Here is a 12,968-nt window from a genome sequence, read left to right as displayed (position 1 = left end):
CGCTTACGCAAGTAAAATCGTAAATTTTTATCGACAAAGTTCTCCTGTATTGAGTCGCTAAACAAGCGTAGACAGTTTATAACTGAACTGCGAATGATGTCATGCGTACTAAATCATATGTTTCGTAAGCATGTTTTTATCCTCCTAAATTTAAATATTTTATGGCGTGAAAATTTTTAATTTCGATATATGAAAATTTTTTCGATTTACATAAACCATATCATTTTCAAATTAAAAAATGTTACGTTAATTAATTTTAAAAAGTTTTAATTTAAACAAAACACCTACATTTTTTAATAAATTTATTTTACTGTGTGGTGTAAAAGTAGGAAATATCAAGAAGCGTGGTGTTTTAGTTAAAACTTCGTGGTTTTTAAAAGAAAAAAACAACAAACTATAGTTTTTTTACACAATGAAGTAACAACCAACGACGTTTACGCAAAATGAATTTTTCTTTTGAATTTAAATGAACCTGTTGTTAAGCCTTCGATACTTAGCTAGTCAAGGCTTGCGATGATTGTCAAGTATTTGGTATCATGCTCCCGCTTTCTTTTTATCGCCGTTTTTATTCCAATTTTGATCAATGATTGTGCAAGTAAGTTAAGAATTTACAAGTACACATTTTAAAAATTTTTTACATGCAAAACTACATTTTTATTATTTTAAATATTTAGGTTCAACAATAACCAATTGTAATCCCGAATCATGCGAAATGTGTTGCATGTATAACAAAATTTGGACATGTTGTAATTTTACGGAGTTACTCAAGGATGCCATAGATAACGAACATTTTCGAAATGCACTACGGAATGGTCAGAACGTTGATCATTCTCCAGATAAAAGAATAACTGAAAAAACAGCAACTTACGACAGCCTTAGACCTGCAGCATTCAGGTGGAAGATTTATACCCCCCAAAATAAAATAAAAGACAAGTTTGGTAGTTGACCAATTTAAAACTAGTATGTTTTTAATCAAATTATTGTACTTTTAAGTATTGGTGCTATTGTTGGTATTGCATTTGGTGCCTTGGCTCTTTTTATTATTTGCGGTTTTGCAATTCACAACTGCTGTCGATTGCCTGATCAAAATTACATACGTTCCATTTTTCCAAGAAGAAGAGGTATGCTTTTAACTTACGCTATTTAGTTTTTGTGTAACAATTTAAAAATGTATACCATGTTATTAAACAACAAAATGGAATTCAAAAAAATGGCCCAATTAAAAAGTAAACAGATTTAATGTGACCACCAATAAACATATATAACATGACCACCACAAAGAAGTTAAAATATATTATTTTGCAGGCCGCACTATGCATACCTTATCTATTCCAATCGATTCACTACAAGCTGGCACTGGTATAAACATTACAATTTCATCTAACAATGGTGTTCAGACAATTAATTACCATTCCCACTGTGAGGACCAAAATGAACAAACCAGCAGATTAACCGACTTGCCACCAAAATATGAAGACCTTGACCAATCGCTGACCGCCAATCAACATCAGACAATGCTTGATCATGAGCTTTTACCTAGTTATTCATCACTCGCACTAAACAACTAATCGCTACCATTGTTCGTTTTCTCATATCAAACGCAGCATTTATACTTTTTGTATTGACCAAAATATTACGGGATTTTTTATATAGTGCAATTCATACCCAATCGGTTACAGTTTCCTTTATAAGGATCCAATCAGAAATTTTTTATGAAGGATTAAGTTATCGATTACACTTCGATTACATTTCTAACCATTTTTGTGCTATATATATTATTTTGTTGCTAATTTTTGACCAGTATAAAACTACTGTAAATTAAAGTTATTTCTTTACAAAATAAGTGCCCATATGCCTCTAAAAAAATAGTTATATAAACTGCAAAATGATGCTTATTTTTGATATTAATTTTTACTTTTTGTAACTGCTTTTTAATAAAGACACCTAACATAAACCATTGTTGTGGTTGGAAATTGATTTTATTAAAACATTTAAGAATTAAGTTTAAATAGTGCAGTTAGGTGATGATGCACACATTAGGTGTCACAAGAATATATTATTCTCTTACCTAATCATCCATTGCAATCATTTCTCAGTTTGAACTTGCCATATTACCAAAAAATGTGCTGAAAGAGATTTGATTAAAAGAGCCTTAGAATAAAATTTGTTAGTTTAATTAAGGTAAAGTTGCATTACCATATGAAGCAATGACTAAAAATTTTAAATTATGTAATATATATACACCTTTATTGGTTGATACAAATATAAATGTAACCTGGTATGGGATTGTTAAATTAATTGTTAAAAAAATATTATTAAATGTGGGCAACAATAGGTCATTAACCTGAGTGTCTGTGTAAATAGTAATGTGTTATTTATTTAAAACTGGTGAATGGGTGTATGTGTTTGTTTAACTATATATATAGATGGGCAGCTTTAGATTTGCATTGGTTGTTTGGTTTTCTAGAATTTGATTTGAATTGCATGGTGTAACAGAATGGCCTTAAAGGATTGACTGATTGGTTTATTTGATTGATTGGTTTGATTGAATTGCTCATACATTGGTTGCATTGGTTGAGTCTAATTTGTAAACAAAAACAACAGGGGTAATTCAGATAAATAAATGTGTTTAAACATTACTTTTTAAAAAGGGTTTTTATTGAAAAATCGAACTGAACACTATTTACATGACATAAAAAGGTTATCAATTAATAAAATACCATTGCAGTTAAACCGTCATTGGCGGAACCAACTAAATTTTCTTTTTAATATTAGTTAATTTAAGCAAAATTTAAATACGCATCCATTAGTTTGACTAATTATTAACTAAAAAAACTTTCAAAGTTGGTTATCAATATATATACAAAAAATAACCCATTCACACAACAGTGAATATTTAAATATTGTTTTTGTTTTGTTAATTATTGTCACAAAAGTTTACAGTTTAATGTATAAACGAATAAGACATAAAGTATGTAGTCAAAGCAATATCCATTTTCAAAAAAATGTTTAAGGGCTGCGACTACGACTTGAACCACTCCTGCGTGGTGTTCTAGATCTAGATCTTGTCTCGGGTGTTCTTGATCTGGATCTTGTTTCTTTTACATCATTAGATCGTGATCTTGAGGATTTCTTCTTTGGAGGAGGGCTCTCAGAATGCCTTGAGTGAGATCTTCCATTTCTTTCTCTTGGTGACCGTGATCGCTTTGGCTCAGAGCTTAATGATCGAGATTTGCTGCGAGACCGCTTGCCTTGGCGATCCTTGCTATGACTTCGTGAACGAGAAAAGCTGTGGCGACTTCCACTTTTTGATCTGGATCTAGATCTTGACCTACTACTTCGAGGAAGATCAGGAATTAATCGAATATTCCTTCCATTGATCTCTTTACCATCCATGTGCTCCACTGCATCCCGCACATCTTCCTTGCAAGTATACTCAACAACACCTTCGTTTTTGCGATAGTGATGCGCATCAGCGAATGTAACTTCTCCATATGGTCGCATAAGATCTTTTAAATCTTGCCAGGTTACTCTGGATGACAAATTTTCAATAACTACCCTGTAGCCGTTGCTGCTAGGTCTACCCCCACCATAGCTACCAGAGCTACTTCCATTCCGACTTCGATGTTTGTCATAAGAACGATCAGAATCACGATAGCGATCATTAGAATTATAGCGGTTGTATGATGGTCGGGAATTACGTCCCCTCACATCTGGTGGTGGCACATATCCTGAAACAAAAGCACCTCCAGCTCCCCTAGGTGTTCCTCGTGCAATTTCCAGCATAACTCGATCCCCACAAAGATCTTTACCGTTAAGCTCATAAATTGCATCTTCCGCATCTCGTATGTCTTCAAATTCCACAAATCCAAAACCATTTTTCAACATGATGTCTGACACTTTTCCATAGCCCCGGAAAAAACGATCTACATCGCTTTCTCTGGCACGGTGGCTTAAATGCCCAACATACACTCGGGGACGGTAGGACATACTTTTTGTTAACGAAACTTAGTTGAATGCAAATGAATGGGTTAACCAAGCTAGAATATAAACAAAATAATTTACTTACAAATATGATTGGTTGAAATATTCTGGATAATTCAGTTGTTAGATTTGTTAAGACAATGAGAATTTGACAGATGACAATCCACTTTAAAATAACAATGACTGAATGATGACTGACAGAAAACAAATCGCTTCAAACTGTCAAAGTTTTATTTACGATCTGACCGTCAGTTACTAAAAGTTGTCAGTTACTAAAAAAATCAGTTACTAAAAAAAAAAAAACAAAACCTTAAAAATGATAAAATATTAAATTTTTGATTAAGGAAAAAGATATTAACAAACCGAAACTCAAAATTTAATGACGGAAACAAAAGTATTAATACCCATTAGGTTCCCAAAAGCGCAAACCACGCGTATGACGGTCCAATGCACATAGCAATAATGGCGTCTTTTTAGCGGTAAACCAAAAGGTAACCAACTATAAATATTTTTTTTTATGTATATATTTTTATCCTCGATGTGGGAAAGTCGAATGCCTGACTTGAACATAGAGTAACATAAGTTATTCCAACCCAGTCTCGAGTTGCCTGTGGCAGTTTGCGATATTATATTATAGAGACTATAATTGGCCGGTAATTATGCTGCTGATTAAGCGCTGGCTCAGCAGGAGTTCATACCGTTTATAGCGCCTTACTCAAGGGCACTACAGCATAAGGTCAGTGGGGATTGAACCCTAGACCTCATGGGTGGTGTAGCAAGTGTTCTTACCACTACACCACGCTGCCGGTTTATATACGGCATACGCTCTTTATTCTAGACAAATTTTCATTTTTGCAGTCTATTTTAATACCTTTTCTTCTATTTATTAAAAAAAAGACTGTAAAAATGGTATTATTTGTCATAATAGTTCACAAAGATTAATGCAAAAGCAGTATTTTAAAGGAATTTCAGTAATAAAAACTCAGACTCCCGGTACTCAAGATGAACCTGCCCTGTACCAAAAATTTCGCATACATACTTTGCCATTTAACATACTATTATATTTTATTATTTTACCAACAACACCTAACAAAAATTAAAATAGTTTAAGTTCTTCAGCAGCGGTACACTATTAACAAATGCGTGATCAAATGTGCTTGTTCAGCGACTTAACCACTTCGGTATTCGGCATTTCGTCGCTAATTTGCAATGTTTACACAGCTCAAGTACTTTATCGATTGCATTAGAATACAAAATTGGATTTAGAGCGCTATTTATGGGAAGAAGTACAATTGCAGAAATAGCGTAGGCCACGTTAGGTAATTTAAACCCAGAAACATTAATGATAGCCATAATGGTGACAGGGACCTGGCAGCAAAAATCCGTTGCCACCAAACGAATAATTTTACGATGTAGATCTAAAATATATGTTCAGTTAGTTTTTATTTTTTTCGCAATTTATCTTATGCAATATATAACTAAGTTGAATGAGTAAATAAAAATGTTTTACCATTACCAACCTGAACTAGCTTTGCAATTACTGCTTCTTCGTATACGTTTGTCAACTTGTTGCTTTGTTATACGATACCAAACCAAAATATGAGAAGCACAAACAAATACAAAACAGACAAAATTAAAACTTATAATTGTAATTGAATATACCCAATCTCGGTCACCACGAACAACGAATATCTTAGGCAAGCAAACACTTTGTGAACTATAAAACCTTAAAAAAATTATATACAATATTATGGTTATATTTTAAAGCCATGGTGGCATTATAGCATGGTAACCACCAAGTTGTTAATAAGTGTCTTACATAATTATTTAAATCATAAATGGTTAAAAATCACCAATGCAAATATTTACTATTATTAATGCGTTTAAACAAAGGCAAAATTTAACCCACCCAAAATATCTTGAATTTTTCAAAATCGGCAAGTCGCTCCATTTGGTCGCGCCGAGTATTTGATCGTAAGTCATGTTTCTAGCTTTGACTAATTTTGGGTTGAACGTGAATAACTTTAACGCGTACATTTTTGCCACTTCGAACTCGACTACCGTGCCTCTGAAATAGGGATGCTTAGGAATTAAGGCTTTGTGGTAAAATATTTGTTCCAGTTGGTTGGAAAGCGGCAAGAACGCAGACAGGCTGGCAATACCCCAAGAAAGAGAAATAAGTAATAACACAGTACGTTGTGATGGTTTTCTAGCAGTTTCGAAAGGCTAATAAAAGTATATTATTAAACGAATTACTTTTGGCTTTAACATTTACTTACAGATATATAATTAATGAAAATTCAACCTTATATATCGAATACATTCGAAAGGCAGAAAGAAGCACAAGGGTAACGACCGATGCTTCGCTTGATAATACTACCAATATTCCCATTGCTGTACATGTGCGACTTGTCAGCCATTTAAGTGATACCGAGCAGTAAATTTTCGAGTATTTAACGCCGTTTCCTCCCAGCAATAACAAATAAAAGCCCATTAATAAATCAGCCACAGCCAAGTTTAGCACGAGAAAATGATTCGCCCATAAAGAAGCCGGCTTGTTTTCGATTTTTAGTTTTCTAATGGTCGCAATTTGGTAAAGGACCACAACCTAAAAAGAGACAGTAGCAAAATTTAATTTGTTTTTAAGGTAAATTTCCTGTCTATAAATTTTATGTATGGTAAAGTAAATTATATCAAATATGTCATTTGTGGTTGGTAATTTATTTATTTATTTGTTGAATTTACCCCGTTTCCGACTGTAGCAGGAAGGGCCATAATCCATACCAGGTATCGTAGAATTGGGTTTCGAATCAAGTCATATCTTGACGAAAAAGTGTTATCGTGACCCTTTCTCGGAACACTTGGACATTCGTCACTCCAATCCCCACAATTATTAACCCCGTTAAACATCTAAGTAAAAAAAAAAAATTTTAGCAATTTTTTTTACAATCTTGTGCAAGTACGTAATGATATATATTTGAAAATTAAAGAACAAGAATATTTTAAATAAGAAAAAAAACGTGCCATACGATTTTTACCATAACTGGTTAATTTAAATGGAAGACAACTCAACCCTGGGCAACTTAATATAATGACAAAGACTTGAGTGTTTTTATTATTACAATAAACAAATAACGAAAAAGGGTGTTATGTTGTTTGTTAGTCCAGAACTGTGTTATCGTTGTGTTGATATGCTTTGATACTTCTCTATACATATATTTAGTGTTAGGCACAGGCTTCAACCATTTTGGGTTAAGGGGGTAGGTTAAACAAGTACCTCATCTAAATGCACGAATAAAGTCTTGTTGGCGTCTTCGCAGTAAAACCTCCTATCTGTACAGTTCATTTCGTCGCTTTGATTGTCGCAGTCAATAATATAATTGCATATGTCATCGGGGGCAATCGAAACCTGTTAAAATATCTTTATCGTTAAATACTTTTATACTTAAAAACTGAAAACTATTTGGCCCAAAATCCCACAACATACCCGGAATGCTACACCACCAAATAAATAAAAACTAAAAAGTGAAAATTATTTTACGCACTTTAGCGCCATCAAGCGCTGAACAAAAAATCCTGTGCGGGCAGGTTTCGTTTAATTCATCAGTTCCGTTAACGCAGTCTTTAAATCCATTGCACTTTTTGTCAAGGCGAATGTTAACCTTATTTCCTGACTGACAATAAAAACGATCCGAGCAGTTAAGTTCGTCTTTAAGATCGCCGCTGCATTTTATATACCCATTACAAAAGTCATCTTTTGTTACATTAATTCTTTGAGTTCCTGGGATATCTGTCATGTTATTTTTGTAGGCGAATTTTTCACGTTGCAAAAATGTAGGCATTTTTGAATCAAATGCATTTTTGGGATCAAATGCATTTTTTAAATCTTTTAGACTATTCTGAACAAAATTGACATTTTGTGACAAAACAGTTTGTATAAACATTTTCCAAATTTAAAAAATTTTCTTTAAAACACAAACAAACTATTTTTGTGGAAAATTTTGCTAATTCAATATTTAAATGTCGGCTTACAAACTTTATGCAATGCACCGAAAGGCTAGCATTTTTTCGTAAATTAAACCAGAATCCTGTGCAGCCAAAACCTCTCCTATCCGGACAATTAGCAACACATTCGTCTTCAGGATAACCAGGCGGTTTCGACCATTCGTAAATATTCTCTCGGATTTGCGGTAATGGACATTCTTCTACCTTGTTACACAGAGTGCCCTTTTTAACTTGGCAATTGCCTTGTTTTTGACATCTATAAAAATAAAAAAACGACGATCTTATTGGGAATTGTAATAACCTAATAACCCACATATTTGGTTTAAAAAACAATATATAGGTTTTACTTTAACGTATTGTTCATTGATTATAATTCAATGCTATAAAAAAGCATTACAACAGGTCAAAAAAATACAAAGCACTACCTGCATTTTTGGCCTGCTTGATTTGCAACTCCTTCTATACAAAAGATCGTTACACCACAATAATCTTTCCTAAACGTAAATTTCAAAATTAAACATTATATTAATATATAGCTTATACTAAGATTAGCATATGGTTTTAAGGAGTTAAGGTACAAACAATACCATTCGTCACGGTTGTCAGAACAGTCTCCAATCGAATCACACATTACGTGAAAAGCGTCAACACATTGGTTGTTTCCACAAGAAAGTTGGGTTGTATTGCATTGGTATACTTGTGGTGGTCTAAATTAATGAGATAACACTAAACAAAACCGACCCTTACACTTTACAATATGTTAGATACAAAACGTACTGCATAAAGGAATCGAGTGGTTTGTACATAGCAATATTACGACATATTTCGGGCACGTCATGTTCGCATAAACATTCGTCTGACAGATCCTTGCAATCAATAAAACCATCGCAGACTAATTTAAGTGGAATTATAAGATCGTCGTCTACACACTGAAAGCACCTTTTTGTGTCAAGCGCCGTTGCTGGTTTAGTATTTCTGTTAATACAGTGCAGGTAATTAGCAAATTAGTATCAGTAAAATAGTCAGAAAATAGAGAGCAAAAATTTAGTCTTTAAAAACAAACAAAATCTTACACAATCGTTTGATTTGATGAAGGATAACACAGATCTACTCCATTATCACAATCCATGACGTTGTCATACAACAGTTGTTGCGGTATGATACATGGACTGCCTTCTCTAACACATTTAAACCCAACGCCCTCGCGCCATTCTGTATTCTCATCACAGTCGTTACAAGTATTGCCATCACAAAGCGCTTTTCTGGCGACACAATCACCATTTTGACAAAGGTAGTAATTGCTACAGCCTAAATCACAATGCGTGACGCCCAAACATGTTACATCAGATTGCAAGCACATGACTGATATTGGTATGGAGCAGTTATGTTCTTGCGTTAATAATTCTGACTTGAACGGGCATCTATTTTAAGTTAAAAATAATAACTCTTTTGCAAATCAGCCATTGTATAGTTTAATTAACCCCTATTTTTTTAAGTTCACTTACTCTTTTGATAATATATAACAGTCGGTGCACGGCTTAGTATCTCCAAGTATAGTTTTTTTTGAAGGGCAGGTGTGGTATTTAAAATTCCATAATTCGCAAAAATGTCCTGCTGGGCCAGTATCAGAAGCTAATTGATCAGAACCATGTTCGCACACATATTTAAATGCTAAAAAGTAAGGGTTCTCGTTGGCCGGTTTTAACAAAAAAAATTAGGCTTTGGCTTAATAACTTTTAAACAATAAGCTACTTTAGAGTTAGTCTTACCATTATACCAATTTTTATTTTTTAATTTACCATTTATAATAAATTTTTTATTGTTTATTGGATACCATTTATAATACATTTGCTTGTTTCGTAATATTATACTCACTAAAGTTTTTAGATTTCTCAGCATTTGCTTTTGAATACACTAAAACTAATAAAACAAAATAATTATAAATCTCCATTGTTACGATGCAGGTATAGGTACAAAATGCAATGAACAACCTTACAGATTTTACAACAAATAAATTCTTTAGCCCTATGCGAATATATGTATTTTGTTAGTATTAAGGCAAGCAATTTATTATAAAATGTACTTTAAAATTAACTGACGGATGTTAGCTATTAATATTAAAATTTTTATTTCTGGTGTCAACATACATAATGCAATACTTAATAAACAAGGACAACAAATATTATATCAAAACACAACTACTGAGTAGAATATAACGTTGAATAACTTAGTTATTATCTTTACTTAAAAGATGTGTTTACTCGAAAAATACCAAATAACGTCATGTGCCCAGAAATTAAAAACATACCTTTAAGATTACAATAAGCTTGCAAACCTTACCTTCGCATATCACGCATTCAAAGTTTTTATTGCTTACCTTACATGACGTAGAAACCTTTTAAAATCGTTTTCTTTTTTCAAAGAATGTCCTCTTTAGGTTGAAATATATACGTCTCAAGTATCTATAGAAAAAGAAAAACATAGCGGTAGGCGTGACTGAATATTTAACAAACTGCTTTAAAAACTATAAATTATTTAGTTATTGGGTTAAACGTGTAAACAATGCAGTATACAATAAAAAAAACAGTTAACAATGCAGTATACATAAAAAAATACAGGAAATCAACCTTGAAGTTTAATAAACTCATATATTTTTATGTTGAAATATATTATAGCCAACTGTTTTATTATTAACTTAATCAAACATATTAAATACATGCAATTAGTCAGACACCTATACACAAAATAATCCCAATACCAATAACTAGAATACTTTAAGTAATCACATTAAGTTACTATTAAAAACTTTTTAGTGTGTTTAAAGGCTTAATTTTGGTTGCAACAAAAGTTAAAATTTTTTTACAATATTTTGAAAATTTTCCATTGCGTACAGTCGAAATTCAACAGTTAATATAGGTAAAAAGGCCCTTCGACTATAATAGTGTTTTTTGCAAACGTTTTATGCACGTTACTCACGTGACTGTAGTGTATATAAAAAGACTGACCTTAAAGATTTATTTATCAGACAGTCTTAAATCTGTATTGCAGTTTAGTTAAAAAAAAATGAATATTGCTGTCCCTCTTGCCGTATCCTCTTTGGGATTAGTCTTGACAATAGTATGCCTAAGTACACCTAGTTGGATTAAACAGCAGCAGAAGAATAGCACTTCGGTGAATTTAGGAATATTCGAGATATGTAACGAAGACCAATGTTTTTTAATAGGTGAAAGCTGTTTTTTTTATTCATTGTCGTAATACAAAATTATATTTTTTGTACTTAAGCAACTCTAAAAAAATTGTAGTGCGGAAATGGCTAATTTTTCTCTTTTTTTTATTATTGTTAGATACCCGAACTGGTTCAGTCATAACCTACACTATTGGATTTTGCCTTGCTATTATAAGTGGTATTGTCGCATCAGTTTTGCTTATACTTGGAACAATTAAAAAAGAGGGAAAGTTGTTGCAAGGTGGTGGAGGAACCCTAATGTTTTGCGGTATAAAATACTCAATATTTTTTCTAACTACGGGGTCAAATTCAGATAATTGCCCATTGGTATATTACGAAAATTTTAACTTGGTAAATCAAAAAACTTTCATGCGTTTATATTAACATCGTTATCGCTAAATCGGTTATTTTAACATTCGTGTATAAATGTTAAAACCTTACAAGGAAATTTAAAAACTTATTTTAATTAAGTAAAAGGCGTATTAAAACAAGTCTGCAGTAAAGACAAAAATAGCTTCTAAAAATGTGATGTTCGTGATCATTGAAAAGTTTAGTTTACAAAATGCATTTGCTTTACGCGGAAATTCAGAACCCTTCGCGGTAATCATAGTTAATGGTAAGGTGAAACGTGTATTACACAAACTTATTTATAGCCAGACTAACGTTTTAAAATATTACAAATAATAGGTTAAGTTTTACCAGCGCAGTGTATATGCTGTGCAACTGGTATGCTTAAAGTTGCCCGTGGTCAATAATTGACAAAAATTAATATATTGTTAGGTGGTATTTCGCTTGCTTCAACTGTACTTCTTACCGTAGTATGGACAGTTAGTTGTAACACGTGTTCTGTTCTGTATGGAGTCTACATTGCATTTGCCGCTGGGACAATTACTTTCATTGGAGGCTTATTAACTTTCATCTACGGAAAACGACTTGCAAATCCTATGATATCGCATAATAATTATCCAATGAAATAAAATTTTCAATTTATTTATTCTTTGTATTAACTATTCACTCATGTTTAATGTCGTTTTTATTATCAGATTAAAATTTTGTTTTTTTAAATCGCTCTATTCATAAGCTAATTTCTGCAGCCTACAATTTAAAAAAAAACATTAGTTTATATTTGCAAAAACACAACTAATAGCATTTTTTTTTAATTTTTTAACATGTTGCACATTTTGTTTTTGTTTTTAAATAAACTGTACAAAAATGGTGTGATTGGTCTTATTAAAAAAACGTGATAACTTTTTTTCATTTTTTGGTAATTTTCGAATAACTTTTAAAGGAAAACTAAATTCAACAAAGCATTCTGACAAACAAAACGAGTATAGGCCAACATTTTTATATGTAAAAATTATTGTAGAGTAAATTTATTTTGTTTATTTATCTTAATTTCATTTTATCATTTTTAAATATATGTAAATTTACTATAAAAGTATTTTAGTTTCTATATAAGCTGTTACTAGGTAAAATTTGGATCGTTCTTATTAAAATTGAAAAAGTGTGCCAAGATTTAAACTGGCTTTTATTAAAATCACTTTTATAGTAACAGTAGACTTGATTCAAATCCGGAACAAAACAGGTTTTGGAAAGAATAAAAAAATTAGCAAAACCATCATCTTACTGCAAAAATGTAGCACGATAAGTCAGTGACTTTTAGGAACAGTCTGAGCAACAAAATGCAACTTTACTGAGTAACTATTTTGACGAATTATTTATTGTTTGGTATGACTACTTTCTTCACTTAAGA

The 12,968-nt window shown here is 32.1% G+C and overlaps 1 protein-coding gene and 1 pseudogene across 1 annotated transcript; one reads left to right on the top strand and one right to left on the bottom strand.

The window, feature by feature from the left end:
• The first annotated feature begins 385 nt into the window (after positions 1-385).
• Positions 386-1,948, top strand: LOC145753030 (uncharacterized). Its single transcript, XM_082569415.1, has 4 exons — positions 386-595; positions 675-894; positions 994-1,121; positions 1,306-1,948. Exons 1-4 carry the CDS (start codon positions 514-516, stop codon positions 1,566-1,568), a joined length of 693 nt encoding a protein of 230 aa, XP_082425541.1. The 5' UTR covers positions 386-513; the 3' UTR covers positions 1,569-1,948.
• Positions 1,949-2,610: 662 nt separating this feature from the next.
• Positions 2,611-4,261, bottom strand: LOC145753807 (serine/arginine-rich splicing factor 5 pseudogene; annotated as a pseudogene).
• Positions 4,262-12,968: the final 8,707 nt, after the last annotated feature.

This window comes from Corella eumyota, chromosome 5 (assembly GCF_963082875.1).
Source record: "Corella eumyota chromosome 5, kaCorEumy4.1, whole genome shotgun sequence".
Taxonomy (NCBI): Eukaryota; Metazoa; Chordata; class Ascidiacea; order Phlebobranchia; family Corellidae; genus Corella; species Corella eumyota.
This window is presented reverse-complemented; position numbering and strand designations above follow the sequence as displayed.